Here is a 26,939-nt window from a genome sequence, read left to right as displayed (position 1 = left end):
AGTCGGCATTCTTTACGGCCCTGTACATCATCCCAGTGAACTAAATCACTTTAACGTTTTTTCATATTCGGCGTTCCTTTGTTTTATTTTGTTTCCTTTTCTCCCAAGATTGAAGGATACCTCAGCAGAGGTTTTGCATGGTCATGGTATTGCTCACAAGAAGAAGACATGCATCTGTTTAATGACTTCGTCCATGCGCTCGTTATGCTGAGTTTTTTAGGTGAACCGCTTCCTTCTATGAGTGTCTTTTTTTTTGCCGGAAAATCCCTAAAACTTATCTCAACAAGATTCACGCTCATACACAGGCGCCCACGGAATGTTGGGCCGGGAAAATTGATTGCAGCGGCTACACTCTGAAGCACTGGAAGTCCCGGTGGTTTGCTGCGCTATGCGTCACTTCAGCAAGGTTTTCGCTGAGGACCTTTCCGGGTGGCTGCAGCCAATCAAGGGGCAGTAGATCTCGTTGCGAACGCTTCGTGTTACAAGCAGATAAGGACGAAAAGTTTAAGAGAAAAGAGTTCAAGTATTGCTCCGCACTAGAAGTTTCCCCGATCATTGGTCTTTCTAACATCGAAACATTCCGTATTCAGCAATGCACCTTCAGCTCACCAAGCTGACCATATAACTGCCAAAACAGAGCGAAGAACAGCTTCTGACCCAAGTCTTGTGACCAGTGCTCGTTTGTGCTTGAATACTCGTATTTATCCCTGCTCCTCGCGCTGGTTTGTTCTTCATGCCGTACCAATTATCCCGACATGTTGCTCTTGTGAAGCTGATAGTAGACTCCCTCCTTGGAGATTTCTAAATAGGGTTTCTGACTTTACATTCAAGCATGTCGAGTTCAAAGATGGTTTAGGAGGATGGAATGGATGAGGAGTTGACAAACCAGGAATATACGTGAAAATGAAGTGGCAAAAGAAGCCATATTAAGAATCGTAAATAAAATTGTTTCCCTTGAAATGTTTAAATCAATTTTGGTTTCTCCTTTACGTATTAAGTGGGTGCGAGCTAACTCGCTCAGTATGAAATGGCTCGCACATAACGCTAGTAATTGTGCTTCGTAGTATGATGACGCTTGAGCCTTGGCAGAGCGAAAATCTGGAAGTTCTGGCCCCAGCCAGGACCACTCGGAATTTGGCACTCGCCATGGGAAGTCCGGGTAGTCCGCAAAATTCTGAATGCTAACAGCCTCGCTTGAAAGGACAGCGCCGGACTAGCAACCTAATGCTGACTTATTTAAAGGTGAAGGCAGGTGATAACGTTTTTTTGTTTTTCAAGCTTATTTACGTTTCTGCGCAATTTTCCCTGCATGGTACACTATCATTTCTCTCAAGAAAATGCACTTATGTATATCTTTCACATACACGTTTGACATCGGCACTTTCCTGTCAATGTAAATAAATCTGTTTTTTTTTTCTCGTGCAGTCAGGTACGACAACCTCTGACTGGGATTTGCATTCATCACATCTAAGTGGTGAAATTTTTTTGCTCTGCCTCACTGTGGACATCACGAGAGGTAACGAATTTTTCATAGGTAGAATAACGACTTGCAGCGTACTTAGCCCCGGCAGAAATTATACATGCGCTAGCCATTCATCCAAATTGGCATTTTTTCCCCTAGTCTTAGTCTTTGCGCTGATTCCAGTCATCATTATAGAAGATTGCAAGTGTACCTGCAGGAATTGGATTGGAAGGCTGCAGACTAGGGTTTTCGAGACGACCAGTGCCGACGAGCCAGCGGAAGTCGCCCTGAAATCTGTTGACGTAGCCGCAGAGGCCGTCAGTGAAGTTGCACTCGGCGAGGTGGACGCATGGCTCGGGTCGCAGTGCCACGTCATCGAGGCTGAACGACTGAACTTTCTGCGGCGGAAGTCTTGCTCGGAACAGAACCTGCGAGCGCGGGTGATAGAACAAGTATGGCAAAAGGGCAGTAGAGGTTAGGTGCTTTCACTCAGCCTATCGCAAATGGCGCTTCCAATAAAACGGACTGCCAAACTCGAATGCCGTCCAGAGTCAAAACGCTGTAAGCTTACGTGGTCCTTTTACATGTATCGACTAGACCGTTTCAGAACATTTGAGGCGCATTGTGCAATAAATGTGCACCATTTTAAACCAATGCAGCACTGAAATAAGAGAGGCCCCATTTACTGATCCACTTAAAAATGTAGCACACACGCACGCTGTCTATATATGTGATGTGTTTTGACGGACGCAGACATTAAAGTAATTCAATTGTAAAACGAAATTAGGTGGTTTGGTTGGAAAAAAAACCGTTTATAGGCAATTAAGACAAGACGTCTCAAGATGAAAGGTAACTGCCTACGCTCTATACTGCCTACGTAACGGATAGAAACCATCATACAGCCCAGTTTTTTACTTCCAGTATTTTTACAATTGTAATAAAGCTTAACGGCATATGTAAAAAAAATTACACAATATGAAGAAAGCAAAATGGGGAAGTAAAATTAGCGTTGTTTTTTTTTTAGTGAAACGCTTGCTATGGAATTTGCTGAATGGCCGACAGTTAATTTTCTCTATGTAACCACTTTTCTTGCCATGTAAGCTTCGTCATTTAACATGTGTTTTAATCTCTTTTGTGAACTTCTCCCGCTGCTTACCAACTTAGACGTTACCAACTTAGACGTTAAAGGGAAGCGCCATCAGCAAGTCAGACTAACCATGTGCCATTTCTATAAGGCCCCAATTCCCCTTTACCATTTCATTTGGCTTGAAGTCAGCACCAGACGAAAGCAGCAAGCGAGCATTCCCAGAATTCGCAAGGTAGCGGGTCAAACGCCGACAAAAAAGCTTTCGCCACTCGCCGTACGCAATAGTCACCATTGGCTGCGATCTGTAGCCCTGAGTGAGATCCGGTAGGCAACTAACTGTCCGGTGGTTCTCTTGAAAGCTTGAAAGCCGCGTCTAGGTCACTGAACGTCAGTGACCAATGTCAGAGAACATACTGGGTTCGAAATAGGAAATGGATAATGGCTGCATGTAGAATACAGTCCCCTCCCCCCCCCCCCTTCATTTTTTGTCTGAATATATAAAAAGTACGTTTAATTTGGCATATCGGTAGCCTCCGTTTATTAGAAGAAAAATATGAGCAACAGATTTAATAAGATATTTTTACGGCGCGTATAATGCAGGCAAGCACATTTAAGACTTGCACAAAGTGGCTTGCTTCAGGAATGTGGTGGGGGGAATTTTTCAAATGCACACACGCCCCTTAGTGAGCACTCTATTTTTCCCAAGACCACAAGCAAACGCCATCGGTGATAAATCTGACACAACCGCGCCAACTACGACCATGGCAACTTCTTCCTATCCTGAGACTCGTTATACACTAAAATGTAAACGAAAGCGTGAATGCAGCTCTAGGCGGAAGCAAGCCGCCTGTTTTCTGAAGTCCGTCACCTATGGCTGCGCTATTGGAAATAACCAGTCTAAACGCCTCGCCAGGTAAATTATATATCATTTTATATCGGTAGAAGCATTCAGCGTGCATTTTTTTATGTACTAAACTGTGGGACGTGAAACCGCGGCACTCGTGATCTCCGTGGTCAAAATCAACACGCACGGAGCAACTATAAAGACCGCAAAGGTATCTTAATTTCCAGCAACTTTCTTCCTACGAGGCTGCCTGTTTTCTGATATCCGGTACCAGTGACCACACCCTTAAATGTAATCTGTCTAAACGTCGCGAAATGTACAATTTTATATTATTTTTTAGTGAAGAGATAAGCATTTATAGGGCACTTTATACTTTATACTGTGAAACGCAAAACCTTGAAACCCGTGATCCACGTCGTAAAAATCTATACTAACGACGCAACTATGACGAACGCCGCGGTATCTTTATCCCCCGCAACCTGCTTTCTATCATTATAACTACAGCTGTGAGATTTCCTCTAAGAGCTGTGAGATTTTCGGGACGTTAATATACCGTCGACGAGCTACGTGAATATGCAGCCATCCACTGAAGTGTGCGTCATCGCGAGGATGGTAGTCCTCCATGTAAGAGGTCATTAGCTATAGGTATAACAATGAACCGTTAAAAAATCGGAATTATTTGTTACGATTTTCGGCAGATTTCTTGTTATTAGAAAGGTTCAGTCGTTCTGTATGACTCTACAAGCTTTTAGATACGCTCAAGAATTTATTCCGCTTGTGAGCAGACAAGAAGTAGCAGTGCTACAATGAACACATACAGGAAGCTCTGGCATGGTCTGGTTTATTACACCTTGTGTTCTTAAAGTCGATTCCCATAATATGACACGCTATGAGTGCAAAGGAGTACCTGCGGTATAGCGATGATCGTCTTGTTACAGGTGAGGTTGGAAGGGAATGTACTGTACGCAGGAAACCTTCACGTAAGCGCTTGATTTTTGATATAGCTGTCTGTTAGACGGCCATACCGAACAATCGAGACGCAACAGCACAAAGAAGACACACGATGATACTAAGGTTTTTTATCGGCGTAGTTGCAAGCAAAAGGCGATCGCGTGTCTTCCGACTGAAAGCATATTTGCGCCACAGAAATGGGAGCAATTGAAAAGCGTCAGTTCCACTTTCGCCTTGCTGTGTTGCTTACCTGGAACGTGTTCTCCTGAACAAACTGCACTCTCGCCGAGGTCCATTCTCTCTGCGAATGTACTGGCATACTCCAGAGGTTTTCGCTCTTGCCATTCGCCACCACTTCCACCTGAGTGGAGAGAAGAGCGCGTCGGTGACATCCCTCGAAATAGAGAGCATAATTGGACATTTATACAGTTGTTACTTCTCTCATTAGGCGCCAACATAATGCAATTTAAGCCTAGCTGGCTACGAAACATGTGTTTACACAGATAGGCGGTTGAAAGACAGTAAATGTTTTTTTGCATGAAAACATTAACAACAGTTTCCATTCTTGCTTTTGTGTGTTTAGTGTTCATAGCTTTTTTTGTTTCCAACTCTGTCAATGGCAACAAATTCACCGCAACATTGCAAATAATTTTTATTTGGTACGCGAATATTTATTAGGAACCAGTTTATTTATCGACACTGGGCAGTACTACTGCAATTATTTCTGTGTCATTCCCGCCTACGAAGCACTTCCCAGTGATCATAAAAATATGTCTCGTATTGGCAACAACAGCATGAAAAAGAACATCCTATGGGCACTGAACCAGTCGTGAGCCAAACTCACGCTATTTGCTTTTCGTCTACACTGTTCTCCTCTCAACAAACATACCTGGAAGGCATTATCACCTTTAATAAAAAAAAGTTCTCTCAGCAGAAAGGAGTAAAAAGGAAGTAACCGCCCCTGTAGCATGCACCGTTTTATAAAATGGAATGCGCTAGAAACAGCTTACTCGCTTTATATTTCTATATAGGTATATTTTTTTTCGAGTTTAATAAACAAAGCACGGACCATTGCTCCTAACATACGACGAGTCATTAGTGCTCAAAATTACTAACGCAGTGATGATGCCATTCGCAAATGCACGAAGGGATTATTTCTTCATGATTATAGGACGGCAACAATGAGACCTTTGCGATCAGCGAAAGAGCAGGAAGAAACATGCGGATCTTGTTGCGCAGTACCTTTGATGGCAGCGTCACAAGGGAGTTCGCTTCCTTCCACCCGCCTCATGTTTATTGGCTGAGGCCTCCCGCAAACGCGAGGCTTTCCGAGCACACCGCTTCGCCTCGGCTGCATCCATAAACTCGTCATGGTCTCTCTGCAACGCAGCTAATGTGCGACGTCATGATATGTGTTTTTATCATACCTGCGGAGACCTCTGCTCTGCAAACGCCTGCACATGCAGCTTAGTCCCCCCCCCCGATCACGCCACCGTAAATGGCAAGACCCACCTCTCAACAAGCCGCTACAGGACTTTCCTTCTACAAGCTTCCGTCTGTTGCTCGTGCTCTCCTACTTAACCCTCATAGACCGGCCACATGTAATGTGTTGCCTGTGCACGGACGGCGACGAGTGCGCTTAACATGGGACCTAAACTAAAAAGCTCGTGCTACGAAAATGCGTTGTTGTCGGCCCTACTCCTCTTTTCCACGTTACAGCTACATTCACGCGACCATTTCATCTTCTTCCATTTTTATTTCTTTTATTTTACCTTTTCTGCACTGCTATCCTTCCCTCTTTGTCTCCCATATTTTCTTCCCCATGCAGAGTAGCATTCCAGTGATATTTAAACGCCGGCTAAATTCTCTGTTTTTATTCAAAGGATTTCTCTCTCTCTCACACGCGACACCAAAGAACTCCCTTATCAAAAAGTGACGGACGATTCAGCGAGGCTAGGCCAAATGTGAATTAGGTGCGCTAATACCTCGAGTTTCACTTCGGTTTCGGTTCGAGGTTAGCTTTTCAGTGTCAAGCAGGCTTGAAAGATTGGCGAATCTGTGACTAGGGGCCTTAGTGCAATAGCACTAAAATTGGAAGCGACGCTTCAGCTTCGCCTTAAGAGAATGACCCAATAGCTTAAGTTAGTTAGTACCAGTACATGCGGAATTGTTCATTCTCTGCTTTACATTCATAGATCGGTGCGAGTCCTCATACTACTCCTGACGCATGCTGCAGAGGTTTAGCAATGCGCTACTGCCCTGCGATGGCAGGTGTCCCCACCGGTAGGGCTTATGCTACACGATTTCTCTTCTCAAGCAAATCCCATTTCCGGACATACAGTGGCGAAATCGGTGAGTGGAAGTTTTAGTGCTAGCGTAATGAAAAACTTTACAAAAATTATAATTATTTATTGCTTGAAATCTGAAACGGTGCACTCGGCAGCGAAATTTACGCGGATACGTTTCTACCGGGGTTCAGGAAGCAGTGCGCTCACCTTTAGCTGGGCGTCCTTACTTGCAGCTGGCAAGTACCAGAACTCGAGACACTGCGGTCCGCTCTGTCCCGTCCACGTGGGACTCCTTACCGTGCAGTCAGAGTCGACGCATGAGGACTGCTTGGTTGTCAAGGCGAAAGCTGCGTGAAAACAGCGAAACAGGCTAGCACTGCCGTTGTCTGGTGCAATCCAACATATTTTCTGATCAGACTACCACCCTAAAGGATGTCATCGCAAACAATGAATTCACTTGCCACATAGCGCTAAACAGACACGGACCCAGGGAGACAAAGAGGACGGGCGCTAACTTACAACTAAAGTTTATTGCATGAAACCTAGGCCATATAAGCCCTCTCTTATCAGAGGAGAGGAAATCAAAACCTTTGAAATAAGGAAGCAGTCATACAGCATTTATGGATTAGCAGATGTGAGAAGCATTTCCTTGTAAGATAGAGACAATGAGGCATCACTGAGGCACGTATCTTCTTTTTGCGTGTCTTTGCACGTGTCTCCCTTTGTCCGTGTCTGTTTAGCGCTACGTGGCAAGTGAACCGTCACCAACTCGCCCAAGCTTCCACTCGTGCAATTAATGCACGTGTGCTGATTACGAAGAGACATGGTGTGATTTGGTTAGTTTGGTGAAAGGTGCACGTACCACCTCCTCAGCTTATATCCTACGTGGCGCCGACGAATCATTTCGCGTTCACCTGATTGTAAAACGTGTCTTGGTAGCGTTTTGCTGCTATATAAGCAGGCATTGAAATCTTCATGGAGAATAGTCAAGACACAAATGAGAAACAAGTTAACAGTCACTGAAACCAGGAAAAGCGCACGGGGTTGTGCTTTTATTGAGGTGTTGATTTAAGTGGGGATTCTGAGAGCATCCGTGGTATGTATCCTCTGGATTTCAGTACATCCACGTTCAGCTTGCCGCAGTGCCAGGTAGGTTTCTTTAGAATGCGAGATTGCAGTTTGCAGTAGTGTTGCAGTCTATTTGCAGACTGCAGTCTTTTCATCGCAACTGCATTTCATGGTACCTAATCAAACACGTGCATTTCAAGCAACCAGTCAAATAATGGCAAAAGATTCAGGATATCGGTGTTGGGGCAAATTTATGCATTCTAGCTATAAGCGGCAAGGAAATGTGCTCAAAACTTCACAAAATCAGCAGCCTTGAAATGTAGAATAGTAATGAGGAAAACTTAAGCGTGTGAAGGCGCAGGTGACCAGGTGGTCAAGTCGGATTGGTTAGAAGATCAATTGAGGGTTTTACTCAAGCACTTCAAAAGACAATATAGCAGATTCTTGCTTCAACTGTGCTGTGAAGTTACTAGTTCATTAAACTTTAATTCGAAGTCCTTCAGGAGTCTTCTTTGCTTATTCCTTTCGGATTATTCAGCTTATATTACGCACCCGAAGTGATGTCTGGACTAGGAGTAAGCGGGGCGTGCGAGCGTCGACTTCAATCAGTTGACCTGGCAGTCTTCTTTCATGCATAATGCATCCAGATTGTGCACGAACACATGCCTGTGCCGGAGCTCTTGTATGCAGGATTAGTTTTATTAATTTGAATACACAAACCCAAAAGATAACGCGCTATCAGTCGGCACCTATCAGTCGGCGTCCTGTGGTGAAGGCTAGCCTGGAAGGAGTTTAAACAACAGAGCCATTAACACCAGTCTGCCTTCTTGTTTAGGGCATACCAAGGCATAACTTACGAGCGTGATTAGCATGCCATGTAACGTGTTCGAAGAAGCAACGCTGAAACTCAAGCTATCACCGTAGAAGGTGCCAGGATAATCGATCATTTCAAGCCCACTTCGCTCTCACCGCATTGTGTTGGAGGCAAGGCAAAGGCACAGTGCAATTTGAAAAAATAACGCGTGGTCTGGCATTTTACAAAGAATGGGCATTCGTAGAGCCCTTTCATGCACTAAAAGCATTCCCCCAACCGGAGCCCCTACTGCGCATATGCAACGCACATTCAGGATGCTTACAAGAAGCCTACTGAACTGAGAGCTTCGTTGGACCTTCTCTGCCCCATTACGGGTAGCATGTTCGAAGCCTTCCTAAGACGAACTCAGGTAATAACGGCTGCATGAAGCTCTCAGTCCCCTTGGAGCAGTAACTCTGGCTGTTCTCGGGGGTTTGAGTCCCATTTCTTAATAGGACAGACTGCTCGGATTTCTTGCAACTTCTGGCGCTTTCGTTGCGGCCGCGTTCAGGCACACTCCTTTTTCATGATGTGCAGCGCACTACGCGTCACTCTCTGCTTCAGCTTTGTGACACGCCATAACAGTCTCCCATTCCCCCTCGAGTTTCATTAGCGGCGCGTTTAGCCGGCTTGCCCGCCTTCTCATATTGGTGAGCGTCTATATAAAGCTTACATTTCAGACATAGCTGCGCATTCCTATCTTTTATATAATCCATCTCACTTGCCCAGACACGGTTAAAGTACTACTGGCTCTAAGAGTTTGGAAGCGCCGAGCGAAAAGATGAGCGAACAAGGCTATAAGCCACTGCAAATGTGATCAGTCATTAACTAGAGCACACCACACGAAAAGCTGTGACGATGGCAAAATGACCTAAATTCACCGAAAAAGGGTAGTGCTGTTTTCGCCCGTGCGATGCTATGAGTCCTTCTCGGTGTTCAAGTTATTTTTCCTGCCGGCTACACAGTAAACGAAAATCGATAATATTGCGAGTTTATATGGCTGCCATCTCTTTTTAAACGACACTTGATAAAACATTTACTTCAATGATATAAAAGGAAAATGAGGAAAATATGCTATTCCACTTCATTGTGGTTTATAGTTTATGACGTTTAACCTCCCAAAGCGACTCAGGCTATGAGGACCGCCGCAGTGGAGCGCTAAGGATAATTGTTATCACCTGGGGTTCTTTAACCGGCACTGACCACCCACGGTACACGGAACTCCAGCAATTCGTCTCGATTAAAATGCGAACGCCGCGGCCGCGATCGAGCCCGCGTCTTTCGGGTCAGCAGTCGAGCACCATCACAACTGAGCCACCACGGCGGCTTCGATTTCTTTCATCGAATGATGGAGCAAAACAGGATTTCGCACAAAAATACTTTTGTTCGACTCGCCTCCTTGCATGAATTTTTTTGAAAAACTACTTTAACAGAAAAGGACTGCTTCTTCAGACTTTAAATGAAATGTTAGTCTCTGAAAAATCGAAAGTTTTCTTTCCAGTGAATAGTCATTTAGAACGGGTGCTCTCTATAGAGATCATTACTCCATTTGCTTGCTATGCCTTTATTCTTTCCTCTCTTTTTTCTTCTCTACTTCTGTGTTGTGTATTTTTGCAAGGCTGCAAATCCAGCTCTTCACTAGGTTAGATTTCTATCTTTCCTTTATCTCTTCGCTCTATGGTCCCATAGCTTCTTCCTGTAGAACAGCAACGAAGGGAATTGAAGCATATGAACGTATTCTCTTACCTGAATTGACAGGTCCGGAGCGAACATGTTGATCCCGGTCGTGAGACGAATACTGCCTAAATTTGTGCTCCCAGCCGTTGGCATTCACCCAGCCGCAATCGTCGAACTCAAAGTCGCAGTAGCCTGGATATGATCGGTGCAATTAAAGATAATGAAGAAATAAATTCGAATCGTTACTCAAACGTCCCGCTTTCTTTTTAGGCCAATGTTCAGCTTTTGCGGTTTTTATTTTTTCTCATCTAAAGGAGAGTTTTAAAAGGCGAGCACGAGCTATAACAATCAGGCGCTGGCACGTCCGAGCTGAAAGAAGCGAATCCTCTGCTTTATTTTTTTGCCCTAAATTGTTTGGTTTGGTTTATTGGGTTTAACGTTCCAAAGCGACTTAAGCTACGAGAGACGCCGCAGTGAAGGGCTGCGGAAACTTCGACCACCTGGGGTTCTTCAACGTGCACTGACATCTCACAGTACACGGACCTCTAGAATTTTGCTTCCATCGAAATCCGACCGCCGCGGCCGGGATCGAACCCGCGTCTTTCGGGTCAGCAGCCGAGTACCATAACCACTGAGTCACCGCGGTGGCTTTGCGCTAAATGCACTGTAGCGTAAGTTTCGTGGAAATGCTATAAACGCCCGTGTTGTGTACGATATCAGTACACCTTAAAGATCCCCAGGTGCTCGAAGCCCCAGACTACGACGTACCTCATAGGCTGAGTCACTTTGGAACATTAAACCTCATAAAAACCAAACCAAACGAACGTATCGTGATTGGACATGATGCTGTGTTTAGCAAGGGGCCATTGGCAATCAGTCAGCTATCTTTGACGTCTTTGCCTTGGAAATCTTGTTACACTAATTGGTACGTTAATATTTACTCTTAAAATTCACAGATCAGCGCATTATGCCGTTTAGTGGCACCGCTGAGCTTCGGCTTCATATGGTGGCAGAATATCATTGCGTTGACAACATTTCTATAAGGGGAATTTACTTTCCACCGCAAGGTTCGACGCGGATAGCGCACGTATATTTTACAGCCATGAACCAACCAACCCGCCAGAAAGCGCGACTTGATGTTCTGTCATTAAATTAAACGCCTTAGTACGATGACCATCTTCATTCGCTGAGCCTATATTTAACCAATTCGCTAAATTCATTGTAAGCAATAAATTGGGTGCAATTGTGCGAAAGCATCTGTCTAGCCTGGTTGCTCAGGGTTTTGCTTTTCTGGGACGTGGGCACATCTAGCTACGATATTACACTGAGGTTAAGCTCTGATCGAGGTTAAGCTTATCTGACCTGTTCGCGTCGCAGACATAAGTGTATGAAGACGACGAGGTGCAATGCACAGGGTGAGAGTGTGCTGCTGTTCAACATACGGAGTGATCGGTTGCGGCGATAGCATAGTGCTCTCGTGTGGTGGCCAGCGAAGCTGACCTCACGGCGCGGCGGCTTCGGAACCCGGTCACGGCAGCATTTATTTCATTTCATCATGAGCAGTTCCTCTGTTAGGTTTGGAAACGGTCACCCACAACGTCGCCCTCCCAATTACTACAGCTGGCGCGAAATTTTTCCGAACTTAGCCGAGCATCCTCCTATTGGCTGCATCTTACGCGACGCTTCTCCGAACTAACCCAAGCTTCTCCGATTCACTGTGAGGATTCCTCCAAGACAAGACAAGATTCTTGCTTTAGGTTGTAACGTACGGAGTAGCGCTTTCGCAATAAAAAGCAATCAAAACTGAAGAAGTAAAACAATTCACCCAGGCTCACCTTTCGCGTCCGTGAGGACTTCGCATGCACCAGGTGTGTAATCTGTTGGTCCCAAAGCTATCACCGCAGCAGCTTGCCTGTTATCGATGCTCTTCAAATCAAACTCAATCTGTGAATGAAAGTGTTTCCTCTTATTTGATATGGGTTATTATTTCTATGGAAACAGCAAACGAACTCGACTGCACACGCCGCATCTTGAACTGGCATCTTTACTCTAGAACCGCGGCTTTGGCCTAATACTTTCAGCATACATTTTTTTATTCGCGAGGTGCGGGATTCCACGCCCAGGGTCGCTGGGTACCCAACAGCTTACAAGCTTTCCCCTGGCATGGTTCTCGGCACGTCTGGGATGAAATGCTTGAAAAATTGGTGTCTCAACCGATCTTGCATAGATACGGGAATTCTGTCCTTATCAACGGGGCCTACAAAATGCTAATGGCGCCGCGTTTATTAAGCGGCGCTTCCTATTTGGCATGACGATTAGAGAAATGTTTAGAACTACAATACGCAAGCGTTCGCCTTCAAAACTGCACTGCACAACGCCGGTCGTCCTGTACGTACAAACGTTCTGAAGCTAAAAGTTACAAAATGTTGTCAATAGGAAGAGATTTCCCGAGAGTAAAGTATAATACGCAGAAAACGTGTAAGCCTATTAAGTAGCTTTTAAATTAACTTTGCATTATTCCTGTTTCACTGTGAAATGCTTACAGCCGATGCTACAAGGCTGAATTCTAAAATAGTATTGGTTAAGCCGGTGCACAACGAACAAGTAAAAGAATACACGGCCTGGTCTCAACCTTAGCTTCGGTTATTAAATGTGCACGTAATAAAGTATAGATACAAATTAAGCACGATATATGTCCTCCTTAACTTCCTTTTCTCGTTTTCTTCATGCTGGGACCTTGTACTGCTGATGCAGAGCACGAACTCGGCTAAACGCATGCCGTGATGTCTTTTGCATTTGCAACATGATCGGAACAAAAGTATAGATTTTCTGGCCGGTTTCCTCCCAGCCTGTGGTTCTTCTTTGGTTTGCTTTCTGCCCGCACAGCTTCATGACGCACTCAGTCATTTATACTTCCCAATACCTAAAGCCGTCTTGACTGTGTTTTTTTTTACAACGGCAATATCTTGCCAGCAAATGACAAGCACCGTAGGCCAGCACCATTATGGCGTCCAAGACTTCAGTGGGAAGCAAATGGTAGGTTTTTCTATAAGTATTTATGTACTTATATGCTTGTTTATTGAATGTCTTCCGAAGCGTCCTCTTATGAATAAATGTCATGAAGGAGGAGGAAGCAATAAGAAACTGTAATCAAGGAAAATGTGTACACCATCTAACACGATACTTAGAACATTGCAGTTTGAATGGAATACATAGAAGGGTAAGTAACAAAACGTAAGAAGAATTACTGATGAGAGAACCAATAAAAATTTTAGCCATCACAAGGCATAATTTTGCATTCGGGACCGTCAGTATCAGCACAATAGAAAAACAAGAAGCAAACAATTAGTCACATATCATAAAACTTAATTTGTCTTCACTAGCTCCAGTATTCATAACCGACACTATCATGTACTACGCTACTCAGCATATTCATGAGTGCTGCTCTGGCTCTAAAGGCAGAGAATAAACCTCAGCGGGAACGTATAATGATAAAGGTACTGAATTAAGTTTTGCTGACCATAAAAATGGAAACTGGCGCACCTTATTCTCTTCATCGTAGAGCTTCACGGTCCGGCGTACGTTGTACCATCTGTCGGCCGTTGTGCGGCCCTCGCGTTGCAACAGCCGCAGCGAATGCCAGCGTTTGTTCGGCCCACTACGTGCTGATTTCAAGTTCACCATCAGCTGCACTCCTTGACTGCCGAACATGTGGTACCAGAAGGAAAAGCAAGCGGGTCCCTGCTGGCGCACCGAGTGTGAAGATAACTGTAGAACGCCACCGTTCTTTGCAATGGTAGAACCATTTGCGTGGATCATGCCGCCTGCACAAGAACCGGGAAATAGGATGATGCCAAAGCATGGTCCATAGTTTCGTTTTCAAACGCAAGAGCGAGTAATGTGAATAGCAGCGCTGTATGGCGGTGAAGACTCTTTTTCCTTTTCATCGGCTATAGTGCTGATATTAGGATCCGAATGAGTGGGCCATATATTTTGTTTTTGTACTGCTTATTACACTCTTCGATCTAGTACTTGTGATACAATCCCTATTTTCTTCTTCAAAAAGGTTGGGAGTTTAATACGGAAACTCCTGCCCTCTCTCATAGGATGCCAAATATATGTGCTTGCCCCAAAGTTTCGTCTAAGTACAACTTCTAGTACTTAATTCTAACAATGTTCGAGCTAAAAGTACTTTTTTTACCTTTTTACGAAGAAGAATCTAGTTTAATACTTTTTTTAACAATTTTCCAGAGCGCCAGCTTCATGGAAACTTACAGAAATTTGCATACGCCCCCTTGTTAGTCCTAATTATCAGCTCAGTTCACAACCTAAATAATAATTCATCTTGTGGCCTAAATATGCAGCGTGGTTTTCCCCATCGCAGCTCTGAAATTCGCCTACATTTTGTTTTTCATCACGTATATACGATAGCGTATTTCGGCACCATACTGCCTGTTCATTTTCTCCGCACAATATAGATGCAACCGCCACTTATAGCCGTTTCCTTGCTCATTGAATATGTGTAGGGCGTCAATGACTGCATGCCTCAACGCAGAGGAAATGGTTGCTCAAAATCAGGCCACTTGTATGTGAAAACTGGAAAACATCGGCTGGGGATAAAAACATACTGTTTGCTCATATGACCTAGGGGCTTCCCGAAAGTGTGTGTCGTACACGACTGAGAAGAAAAGTACTCGAGTTCTCACCTTATGCAACCGCTCTGTGCAAAAAAAAAAAAAACCTTCCACCTTGCGTATCTTAATTCATGCTTTCTGAAACTGACTTCGAGCTGTGAAGTGATAGCGATAGAGACATAAAACAAGAAAGCACCGATGCTGGGAAAATTTGTACCTACATGGTCCAAAGGCCTTCATCTAATGGTAAGGAAAGAACTTTGAAAAGAAGGAAAGAGAAAAAGGACATTGCTCAAAGCAGCACACTAGAGGGTGCAGCGCACAACTAAATAGATTCCGATATGCCAGTCGTCTTTGGAGACATCTCGCGTGCGTTTTCGTTTGCATGCTTTTTGGTCGAAGAGTACCTCGAGCAGCATGGATACGTTGTTTGCTCGAACAGTGGCCGGTTCAGGTTCACCAGTCCTGGATTTGCCTCAGGAAACGACCACCTGTCGGAGCTGTGCCATGGAAGGGCTAAAATTTGCGGTCCCTGGCTGTTTTGCAGCTGCAGGCGCAGCTTACAGGACTCTCAGGCTCTCCGGTGCAGAAAAAATAGTCTTGCGGGAAAGCTATTGCAGTTCAAGCCCAGATTAAAATTTTTCGGCTTTCGGAAGTTCAGAAAGGAAGTCAGAACACTAGAAGCAGTCGATATGGGCGCCCATTAAAATAGATGTGTTCCATAGCAAGACCGAGAACCAGACTAATCAATCAGTCTTACAGCGCTCGCAATAGAGTGGCAAGCAAACGGACAACAGACCACTCGTATCACTGCATGTAACAGCATCTTTATGAACATATTACTTACAATGTATAAAATTGCACCCTTTTCTGTGAAAAATATTCTCTCGTTATGTGTTTTATTTTCTGTTATCTGTGTTTTTTTCCCATACTCATGTAATTACTTGCAAATAACAGTGTTTTTAATGTATACCATTCCATTTGTATTCGCTTTGTACCTTCTTACTATATGCCCATCCTGTAAAAAATCCCAATGGGATTGACAGTATGTGAAATAAATAAATAAAATAAACTAACGAATCAGTGGGACCCTCGAGCATCTTTACTGATATGGCTGTTACCGACGAAGCGCTAATAGGTTAGGAGTATTAACTTAAAAGTAAATGAGTGGTCACCATCAGATCAGCATCCTGGGTCCGCAGCAACCGAAGCAGAAGCTCCTGTTTGCCGCTTTCACAAATACAGCATAACCACAGAGTGTCAAAACCGCCAGGCTACCCTGTGTAAGTGTAGCACCTATTTGTTTCTGACACATCTGCATCAATAAGCGAAGGCCTAGGCCCACAACACCTTTAACTGCGCGTCTTTCTCGAAGAGGTCCGAGTCACTCGGGCAGCGAAGGGACCGAAGAGCCAGATGCCTTCGTCCGCGACACTTCCTCCAGCAGCCCGTTCTCGCTGCCGAGAGATTACCTTATTCCTCCCTCCTCCCTCGCCCTTCCTGCAGCTCTCAACCGCTTCGGATCCACATATATCTAACAAGCTTTGCGCGATCTTTTTTCTTGCATCCTCTCAATTACCATAATCAAATCTTCTCGAGCAACCACCGTCGTCAGCTGTATACTACGTATACCATGACACTATTAATACGCCTACAAATGGGCCGCGCCTATTCGCTATTGAACCACCGCTCTTCTTTCTCTGCCTCTTTCCAAGCTACGGCCTTATTCTGGGATAGCTGGGCCACTCGGCATTATAGGAGCTTTTTCTGACCCAAATCGGCTGTGATTTCGGCAGCAACCATACCGCCCCCAACTATAGCCACTACCTGCTTCTTAATACAGCAGCCACACCTCAGGCATTAAAATGCTTTTTTTCTTAATCACTTTCTTTCTTCCTTTACTTTTAACTCTACACTCATTTCTCTATCTCTGGGAGGTGATTTCATCCCTCCGCTAAAGTTTACTGGAGGGCTACTGGAGTGCATATTCCCAATTTAACTGGATTCATCACACTACAGGACTCGGAAAAGTAGACAAGGCTGTTCCTATGGCGTGCACAGGAAATAAATATACAGCTAAGTATACCGCCGTTATTAAGCTAGTGATGGTCTTTCTAACTACTTTTCTAAGATTAGGTGACTTTTTCTGAATACCGTTTTCTTGATAAATTTTCTGCTTTTCGTAGAGCCGGAAGCTTCAAAGAAGTGAATAGTTAGATGTAATGTTCTTAATAGGTGCTGTTTTCTGGACGAAAGTAAGTCTTACGACATTTCACTGAATAAAGAGCTGAACACCATGCACCACCTTGTTGGCAAGCCATCAGAACAGTATTTTGTTTTCCAAGGGTGAATTTTTGTAAAAGACACTAGACCAGCAAATATTTGGCCCACAATCGACTCTTTGCGTGCCTTTTGGTGTTACCAACTCCGCTGGGTTGCGTAACATGTGCGATCTCAGTTTATCTTTCACAAATTGTGTTGTTTGTTTGGAAGTTCTTGTTGAATGAGAGACACATTCATGTGTTCTTTCATTATAAAGAGCCTGCGAAAAATCGCTTGATTGCTTACGGCCCACAAAAATTTATAACCAAGTGACTTCCCTCAACAAGCTCATAGATGATGATGATGATAATGATGATTGTACCCAGGCTTAATGGCTCATAGCCACCGTAGACTACACTTCTTTTTCTTTGCTGCTTAGTAAGGGTGCGTTCTATGTACGGAACTTAAAATTAGCCCACCGTACAGACGTTTCACTGCAAAATGAACTGGAAGAGCATTCTGCTTTGAATGCCCTTAGAGACACCTTCAATGAACGGATTAATCATACTGGCATACCCTTTAAATCGGGGCGTTGGCTCGCGCCAACTGGCCAAGCGACAATCTTAATTACTTCCAATTTTTTTTACTTTATTTGCAATGTTGGTTCTTTTCCATTGTAAGTTGTTTTGTTCCTACACGTTACAAGCTACATTATTTCAAGATCTTTGATTCTGCTTTGATACCACCAGTCTTTTCCGGCTTGTGTCTACTGTGGATGTGTTAATTTTAGTTTTGCTTGAAGATTACATTTTGAAGACTGAAGAATTTTGGAGTTTCAAACCTTGAGCACCATCTGGGGGCAGCACAGGTCCCAGAGTTGAGCCCGCAGGGGGCCCCAGTGTCCACCTTCCGGACAGGCCACCCTCGGAGGTCCAGTAGCAGAGATTCCCTTCGTCGAATTGGCAGCTAAGCAGGTCATCTGGAATGGGTGAAGAGCGGGAACCACAATACGTCGAGCCCGTGGGAGCCACAGCAGAGCGTTACTGATACGAAGTAAGAGCTGGTCGAACGCGCTCCTTCCTTAACCGAAGGCTTTCATATCAAAGTGCAAAGAGGAACACAAATAATTATGTACAGACCACTGAGCATCTGATACCTGCTCGACTGCAAAACTAGGTGGACACTAGGTGGACCTAGGTGGACCTTGTTTTATTCGTATATGATTTGGTTGGGTTTCGAAGATATTTAAAATGCACGTCAGAGAACGTCTGTACATCATAAAAACGAGCCCGAGTTAAGCTGTTATAGCAGGGTACTGTCAAAGTCCAAGGAACAGTTTCCTGTAATTTTTGCGAAGCGATAAAAATTAATCATCTTGCGCGCTACTTTTTTAGGGCAGTTTCCAAATTAATGTGTTGTAAAAAGAAAACGCAGCACACAAAAGTAGTTAGAAGTAATTAAGACTAGCGAATACAGATCACCCGAGGCTGAAAACTGTGGCAAGGTTTTTTGAATATGTAGACGCCAAATCGTGTTTGTTGAAAACAAACGTAGGCGTACATTTATAACTTAAGAATTCGTCAGCCGATCCAAGGAAACTATCTTTTTTTTACAAATAAGATGTCTTTTGTTTTATAATGATAGCTGCATTATTGATGAACTTTTTCTTCAAACGGGGGACGCTGAAGGATATACAAGCTTTGTTCAGTTTATTAATGCAAGACACTTTAGTTCTACCCTAGCCACCGGTAATGAGATCTGTATGATGTTGCACTTGCATTTGTCCAGGTGTCTTATGTTTCATAAATATACATGCGTCATCAGTTTACAAAACATGACATGTCGAAGAGCGTTCTATGTTTATTAGAGTTTCATTTGAAGCTTACAGTACGTCATTCGCAAAATGCAAAGCTCATAAGGTGTGTAAACATTTGAGAAGGCTCTTCAATAAAACTTTCTGTGAAGCAACGCTATAACCCTGCGCCCCACAGAACACGCCTACAAATATGGTAAGCACTTATTCCTCCAACATATGAGATGTAATGAACCCCGTTAAGTCTCATGAAAGATCAGGCAATCTGGCAGAAAAAGTACCAATCGACGACTTCGTGTCTGTTATAAATGTAATGAAAGCTTACTTTGCGGAATTTCTCAACCCCACAGTCTTTTCCCCCTGAGGGGACCACTAATAATCGTTTTGGAGCTGGCTATACTGCTGCAATTTCCCCTAGTGGCTCATAGCTACCGGCCTCGGTGGCTGCCACATGCGCTTCGGGCGCGTATCTAAGACAGGAAGCGATAACATGAGAAGGCTGCGACGCCCCGCTTTTGACGCGAGGTCCGTGTACGCTGGCGCAAGCATGAGCTGGCTGCATTCATTCGGTTGCTTCGTCTTACAACTGCTTCACACGCCGCTTTCTGGCATTCCGTTTATCTGCTTTATCTTTCGTTGCTATGATAGCGAAGATAACATTGGCATTTTACCAAGTTACCGCGTGCGACAGCTGCGCCTAGCAGCTGCTAGGCGCAGTTGGAAAACAAGTTGGACACAAGTCGTCACGCCAAAGTATTGGTAGCCTCGCACAGACCGCAGCATGTCTGTATTACACAATGCGGCCGCCAGGTGGATGTGAGCCTGACACTGCTTTCTGCTGGAGGTGAGTACTGAGGGCCTTCTGAGCTATGAGCAACCTGCAATGAAGTTCGCCAAGGTGATTGTAGCGCCGTAACACACAGCCTAGCGAGAGAGTCTTGTAATAAAAACAGCGCAAGGACACAGGACGAGAACGGAGAGTAGACACACACGGCGCTACTCTCCGTTCTCGTCCTGTGTCCTTGCGCTGTTTTTATTACAAGATGCTTAACCAACTCGCCCAAACTGCCATTTTACTATAGCGAGAGAGTAGTTCTTTTCCCCACACCTAGCCAGCGCTTATAGGGATGGGCTTCCGCGCTCTGTCAAAGCCAAGCGTGGCGTGCGTCAGCTATCTGCTATGCCAAAAGAAAGCAAGGATTGTTATCAGCTGTGTTAGCAGCCAAACGCGCCCCTCTAACTGTTAAAAAAAGTCCGCTCTCACGTCTTTTGTGGCCCCCCCGCTTGGCGGCAGCAGTTTTTAGGAGTACATTGAAAAAATTTCAGCTCCACCTGGGCACGGCAGCCTACTTATACCAACCACCACATCGGGGCGTGGAAGAAAACCAATTCAAAGTGCCAATAAGGCAATGCTAGCAAGGTGAACTCACCAGCAGGTAATTCATCGGCGCCATGCGGAACGATCCAGCACTGGTCGTTTTCCTCGATGGCGATATCGTCAAGTGCTATATAGGCTGGTTTCGATGCCGGTCCAACGGTTCCCAGAAATACGATCTTGAAAAGAGAATTGGAAGAATAAGTGTGAGCGCTTTCGTTTGGCGTCAGACTTCTGCATTCACTGGAGCTCAGAGTATACAAAGCTAGAAAATCATCTGCAACGAGTTGTTGCCTTCGCGCTCCGTTGATTATAAGTCTGCTGTCATAGCCCGTGACCTAGAAAATAAATGAGAGGCTTAAATATACGCACAGTTGCGCTTCTGATAAAACAAACGTTCCAAAATTCTTAACGCAGGCATACTCACGCTGCGCCATCGGCAGTTTACTTTGCTCGTGCAGACGTAATTTCCCAAAAATGAAATAGACAAGCATGTCCAGGTGGCGGAACACAGCGATAGAAACAAAGTATTAAACAAATATTCCCCATAAACACTGCCGAACTCAATGTATTCATAGCGTTAATACAGCAGCCCAACTTGAGTCAGAGCCCAACAGACATTTCTGACGAAAATTTTAGGGACGATGGATTTGGAAAGCTGATTAGGTTGGCAAGCTCGCCACTTTTCGCAAGCCTACATCTGAAAAATTATACAAATAGCATCCGGAAAGGGCGTTCGTATTTGCAGAGGAACTTTTAGGGCGCTTATTTTGACTTTCTGTGTGAATGAAGTGAATTCCATGCGGTAAAGAACCACATTCGGACATTATACTCAATAACTGGTGCCAATCTTGAACACAAGGAATATAGTTGACCACTGCTCAATGTGCTTTAAAGAAATTTCATCGTTTTTCGAACGTGTTGAGCAGGAGCTAGAAATTATGACACTAAGCAGAGCGCACGTAGCATTTGCTGTAGAGGTTCAGTGAAACCGACCGTAATAGTGGGATACATATCCGCGCTTGTCGAGCCCATTGACGGCGCACTGGGCGGACTGCATGCCCAAGCGATCCTGATCGGCATATACAGGCTGTCAACATGACGTCTTGTGCCATTCTTCTGTCCCTTTTAAAGCAGTTTTGTATTTATTTTTGATACCAACACTTTCACTGTCATTTCCAAACGTCGCTCTCGTTATCCCGTGGACACTCCTTGCTAATATTCTGTTTCTCCAGTAACTTGGAGCAGTTATTGAGATTTCGGCCTCAAAACTGGGCTTGTTGGGCGATGCGAAAACTCGTTTGCATTCACCTGACGGTTTCTGTACAGCATATACAAATGGTGGGCACTACGTATGTGTCTGTGTTAAACTTTAAAATTCGTGCGCCCTTCAGACCGAGCTGAAGCAAACAATTCTACTGGCTGACACGTGCCGAATAATTTCCCCCTCATGCTCAAAAGCTCCGTTTCAATAAAATGACTTTTTGTGTTGTGTTGAGTTTTAAGCATCTAAAGCCTCCTTGCCGCACGTACAGAATTACTACAAAGAAGGCAAGGATTACAATATATGGGTCGAACTGGGCGTCTAGTTGTGCAGGTCAGGAGAAAATTCGTTTTCTGCAACTGAGAGTCAATACGTTTCACTTCATAAAGCGCACACATTATGAGCACCAAATGTATACAATGCAATTTTTCTTTTTGTTACTTAGCCCTAATATTTGCATCCTTAGCGTACGTCTTATGGACGCGGTACACCATTTCTAGCTGGCTTTTATTTTGCTTCTGTGACGTTGTTGGTTTTTTCCTTCCAATTCATTGCCTCAGCTCACCAACGTTCAGAAATATTCGACAATAAAGATTCATCACATGCTTACATTGCCCCTTTCCCCAGGCAGTGTTTGTTCTCTTCATATGTTTCAACAAATAAAAATCTTAATATGCATAAGCTAAATGAAAATAAGCCATCATGAAAGGCGCGGTGAAAAACAAATAAAGATGGTATCGAGTCGCCAGTAAGCGCTCGAAAAATGTTCTACACAAGTCGCTTCATTACGAGTGAGAGGCCAATGTCATTCAAAATTATGCGTGACCGGACATTGACTTTCTGCCCTTCTCATCACTGATATATGTAAAAAAAAAAAGAACCATAGAGACGAGAGAAAATTGTCTTGCTGGAACTTGTAGCGCCAAATATAGAAACTACACGAGCTTGCGGGTCACCAGTACGCAATTTCGTCCGCCAATTTAAGCACGCTTCCATGCAGAATGTTCGCCCCTGTACACCGCCTCTTCCTGCCTGAGCTAAGCTATGCCCATGCAGCTTTGAGGCTAACGAAAAGCCTTGAAATGCACTTCAGGATAACGCATCAGGCTAAGAAAATGATGAGTGAAAGGCTAAGAAGGAACAGAGCAGATCGGATTAGAAAGCGAACGTGAGCTTACGTTACCCTTGATGAAATGAAGTAGGCGAAATGGACATGAGCACGAAATCGAATACGGAGAAAAATTGGATACTGTGTTTGGGTAACGGAGCCAATTTTACGCGGAGATAAGCGTCTACTATAGCAGAAGGCAGCAGTGTCACTCTTTGTCTTGTCTCGGTAGTAGAAGGCAGAAATTTCTTTCAGAAAAGGGCCACCGATGGTGCAGGGGTGGGCTAATATGAAGGCATATGGAAGAAGCCTTTAACATTCATTGTACGTGGACAGGCTCGTTATGATGCTGATGATGACGCTGGTGTCCTAAAAGCAGCTTGCCTCGCGTTTCTAAAAACCACGTAGAGTGAGCAGAAGGAGATTCATCTAAATCTGGTCGTTGGTTAAAAAAGCACAACCACAGCTGAATTACTGGTGAATTGATTCACTGCGCGCCTTGCTGTTATATGGCACGCATTTAAAAGTGGTTTAAGCAGTGTGCTACCGGAGCGTCTAAAGCTAGAAGGATTCAAAGCGAAGCACGATAATATTTATTTTTACCACCTCTAGGAGGAAATAAATTTTCTTCTGCATTACCATTCCGTGAAGCAGAAGATCTCCTCTACTTATCAGGCCCTCCAAAAATGCATTATATTGGCGTGACCTTCGGTGGAGTATTGTCCTGGGGTAACTTCATACAGCTAGTTAAAAATTTACCATCAGTATGGACGCACTTTTGAGCCTTTGGGCCTGCCGGCGAGCTATCTGCGAGCAAAATTTTTCCTAAGGGCTCGTTCGTTCAGGGTGGTAATCTTACGCCAGATCGCGAAGCCCATTCAATAAGGAAGTCAGTATCACAGTGAACCCCACGATGTAATTATGCGACCTCCTGTTACACTTTTAGATGGAGGCAGTACCTCTTTAAAATATTCTTAATGGCAACGCTTCAGATACCTTTACTTTTAATAAATACCATTTTAGATAAAAGTCAAAGCTCAGGCGCTTTGACTTTTTTCTAATAATCTCTATCATGCTTTTACTGATACTGAATTATTGCGGGCTGTCCTGTAGAAGCATTAGCTGTTACCCGACTCCCTTACCCTTGCAGTCGGAACAAAGGCAGACTACTTCATAAACTAGGTTTATATAAAAGCAATTTGGCCTTCAGTGCACATTGCACGAAGATGACTCACCCTACTACCCGGAGGTACTGCGACGCGACCCGCTTTCCAGGCAACTCGGCCACCTCCCCGCTCCGTCCAGAGGGGGAAATTCCTGTGGTGCTGCCGCTGCGGATCTACGTTGAGCACCTAGGTGTCAAAATGAACCGTTAATCACTCCCATCAACCACCAACAGCAAAATTAATTGGGTCATTTCGAGTACCAAACTAACGCTGGTTAGCAGTCTTTTTTTGTCGTTTTCTTTCTGTGAGGCCACACATGTATGTTCAGTAATCCGCTCGAAGCTAATGTTCGCCTCTGGTTTCGCTGCTGTACGTAAGTCCTGTCATCAAGTACCATTGCCCAAGCAATCACAATAATTTATTCTTGACAAGCAAGGAAAAAAACAATCAGCAAAATAATTGCCGCGTTCTGAGAAGGAGCTGAGCAGGGCTCGTATACACAAAGTCCGCCAATAGTTTGCCATTGTTCGCTGTCTTGGCAGTTGGGCATCTATTGATGTCCCAGTGGTTCAGAAAACGCATTGGCTGCACACAACCGAGGATATTTTATGTCGTGATATCAGCTCCCTGAAAGCGGCTCCTTACGAGCTGACGGTAGAGCTTAGCTTTCACAGTTTTGTATGGCCTCGCTGAGACAGAACGTGACTGAGTTCTTTTTGCACCAACATGAACGAGCTCAGTTTAGCGCCTCTGTCCACTGAACAACCAGTTTTAAATATCACGTAAATGCCCCCGTTTAAGGCAGGCCACAATTCGAGGGGCCGAATTTGTTAAACGGCCCACGATGCTTGTACGTTCAAACGCTTGATCGGTTCCGCACACTCTTGTTTTAGGAAGAGTGCAGCGAGTGGAGGAAGAAGCTCGGTCTTGTGTGCTGCTCCCACGATTGCATTTCTGAGGAGCATTACTAGGGGGCTACCTTGAGGACCTTGTTAGCACACTCGTGTTGCCTTCTTAGATGCCACTTGTTGCCCGAGATCTCAAATAGGTTAACTTTACTGAATCGCGTTCGTGTTAACACGTTGTCTTTGCGCCCAATGACCATAAGCATAACTCGCTCAACTCCTGTCATATTTATAGAAGGCGTACTACTGACGGCCTTTCATTGAGTACTGGAACCCGCCGTGCAAGGATTTCAGATAGGTGCTCCCTTACATGCACCCGCGCGGGCACGCTATACTCTTTTTCAGGGAGGCAAACAAATAATGGCGACTACCGCCAGCCCGTACCTGGAGTTTCGTGTCGCTATCTCCGGAGATGATTCTCCAAAATGTAAGGCACTGCGTTTTCGTGCTGGCTGTGGGTAGAATCTCGCCAATAATTTCGGCGGCGTCTCCATCGTTCCGCTCGTAGTTACTCAGGAAGAGGTACGAGCCTGGAAGTAAACAGTCGACCGAAGTCAGCTTACTCCGGCGTCATTATTACGGCGTGCTTGGAAGAATTCACCTGTGGCGCAATGACACCCGCTGTTGGTGTGGACACGACTAATGAGGAAGCATTACTTGCTCAAGCAAGTACACACACACACCTACCCCCAACGTCTTCACCGTTCTAGTGGAAACCGAATTTTTTATGTTCATTGTACGCTTTATTTGCATCTATCATTGTCTACATAGTGGACGCTTTGCAGAGCCTTCGTACCAGAACCAGTGTTTACTCTGATAAGCACCGACAAACACAAAAAGTACCAACCGAGCTACGGTGGGGACTGTCCTTGCTCGCATATTTCAAAGTATTAGTGCTCAGATACCAGTAGCCTGACCGTTAAAGCGCAGTGCCACAAACCGCCATAGTGCAATACATGGCATTATTTGTCGAGCAAGCGCTTAGATGCATTTTTTTCATACATTGGTGCATCTTGCTTGTATTTGTACTGCAGGTTTGAGTAGAAGACAAGAAGCACCGTAACAAAATCAGCTTTGGCATCAGAGCAAACTGCTTCCTTGCTGGTATTAGATTCGGGTGTATGTGCATAAATGGACTGGTGTTTGTCGTTTTTATTTCTGTATTGAATTTATTTCATATTGCTTACATTCCTAGCTATTCCAATTTGAGCGCACGTACGTCTTGCAGACTGCAAACCCCGCATGATTGCATGCAGGCTGTTTTTTAAACTATACCTGTAAACGACTGACTCTTCCAAGACACCTCCTGGATGTAAAGTTGTTTCGGTGTTTGTGATCAATGTAACATATGAGGAGCTTCGGGACTTGTCTTAGTCGATATATGCTGGAACTGACGGTTTTTCTCGGTAGCTGAGTAGCACGGGATAAAGTTAAAAAAACTTAATGGCTTTAGTAAAACATATGTGCTCCAATTTACGATATAAAGGTTTTCAATCAACCTTATATTCCGCGTTCATTGTGGAAAATTAGTGGAATAATAGAAGAAAGAATCTAAAAAAAAATGTGCTACAATTTTTCTGGTGGCCTGGAAGTAAGCAGCGCGTATGCCATTTACTGAGGTATTTTAGCCTGATTTGACGATTATGTTGCTTTTCTTGCCGTACACACGGTATAACTAGCTCTGCGATTTTGGATAGATCCGAAAGAAAATGCAGATTTTTAAAAATAAAACTCGCATTTATCAAAGAAAGTTTAATTTATTGGGGAGTACCCTGGAAATACCATCAGTTGTACAGCCAGTACCGGATTCTTTCTGTCGCGTGCATCTCCTTGCGATGCATATGTACGCCAACCAGTGTAACAGCGCTGGCGAGGGGCAAGGAATGCACCTAAATATACGAAGCGAAATGTTAGAGCATATCTTGCCTCAGTGACAATGTCTTAAAAGCGGCTTGGCTGCCATAGGTCAGTTTTTAATTACGTCGTACTAAGAAGCATCTAGTGGGGTGAGAGTTCTTCTTTCAGGGAGGCACACGCTACTTCATCCTTCCTTATAAGGCTCCTTGACCTGAAAGCATGCTTCACTGCACAACAACTCTTTCTACGCTTGCGGCGACGCTAAGTTAAAAACGATTGCTTTGTCTATGCTGCATTCTGTATGCGCCGCCTCCAGGTTCGATGA

At 44.5% G+C, this 26,939-nt stretch overlaps 1 protein-coding gene across 2 annotated transcripts in view; it reads right to left on the bottom strand.

Moving 5' to 3' along the window:
• Nucleotides 1-26,939, bottom strand: part of LOC149370511 (MAM and LDL-receptor class A domain-containing protein 1-like) — a 170,322-nt gene that overhangs the window by 111,851 nt on the left and 31,532 nt on the right. For both annotated transcript variants that reach the window (XM_089562038.1, XM_089562044.1), the window contains exons 10-19: nt 25,142-25,287; nt 23,922-24,038; nt 20,370-20,493; nt 17,968-18,105; nt 13,774-14,054; nt 12,066-12,174; nt 10,300-10,422; nt 6,840-6,979; nt 4,595-4,705; nt 1,674-1,890 (exon numbers count right to left, since the gene is read on the bottom strand). In XM_089562038.1, coding sequence (XP_089418164.1) covers nt 1,674-1,890; nt 4,595-4,705; nt 6,840-6,979; nt 10,300-10,422; nt 12,066-12,174; nt 13,774-14,054; nt 17,968-18,105; nt 20,370-20,493; nt 23,922-24,038; nt 25,142-25,287 — 1,506 coding nt within the window. The remainder of the gene's footprint in view (nt 1-1,673; nt 1,891-4,594; nt 4,706-6,839; nt 6,980-10,299; nt 10,423-12,065; nt 12,175-13,773; nt 14,055-17,967; nt 18,106-20,369; nt 20,494-23,921; nt 24,039-25,141; nt 25,288-26,939) is intronic.

This window comes from Amblyomma mixtum, chromosome 1 (genome assembly GCF_055824585.1).
Source record: "Amblyomma mixtum isolate Tamu chromosome 1, ASM5582458v1, whole genome shotgun sequence".
Classification (NCBI taxonomy): domain Eukaryota; kingdom Metazoa; phylum Arthropoda; class Arachnida; order Ixodida; family Ixodidae; genus Amblyomma; species Amblyomma mixtum.
The sequence above is the reverse complement of the archived record's forward strand: the minus strand, read 5'-3'. Positions and strand labels throughout refer to the sequence as shown.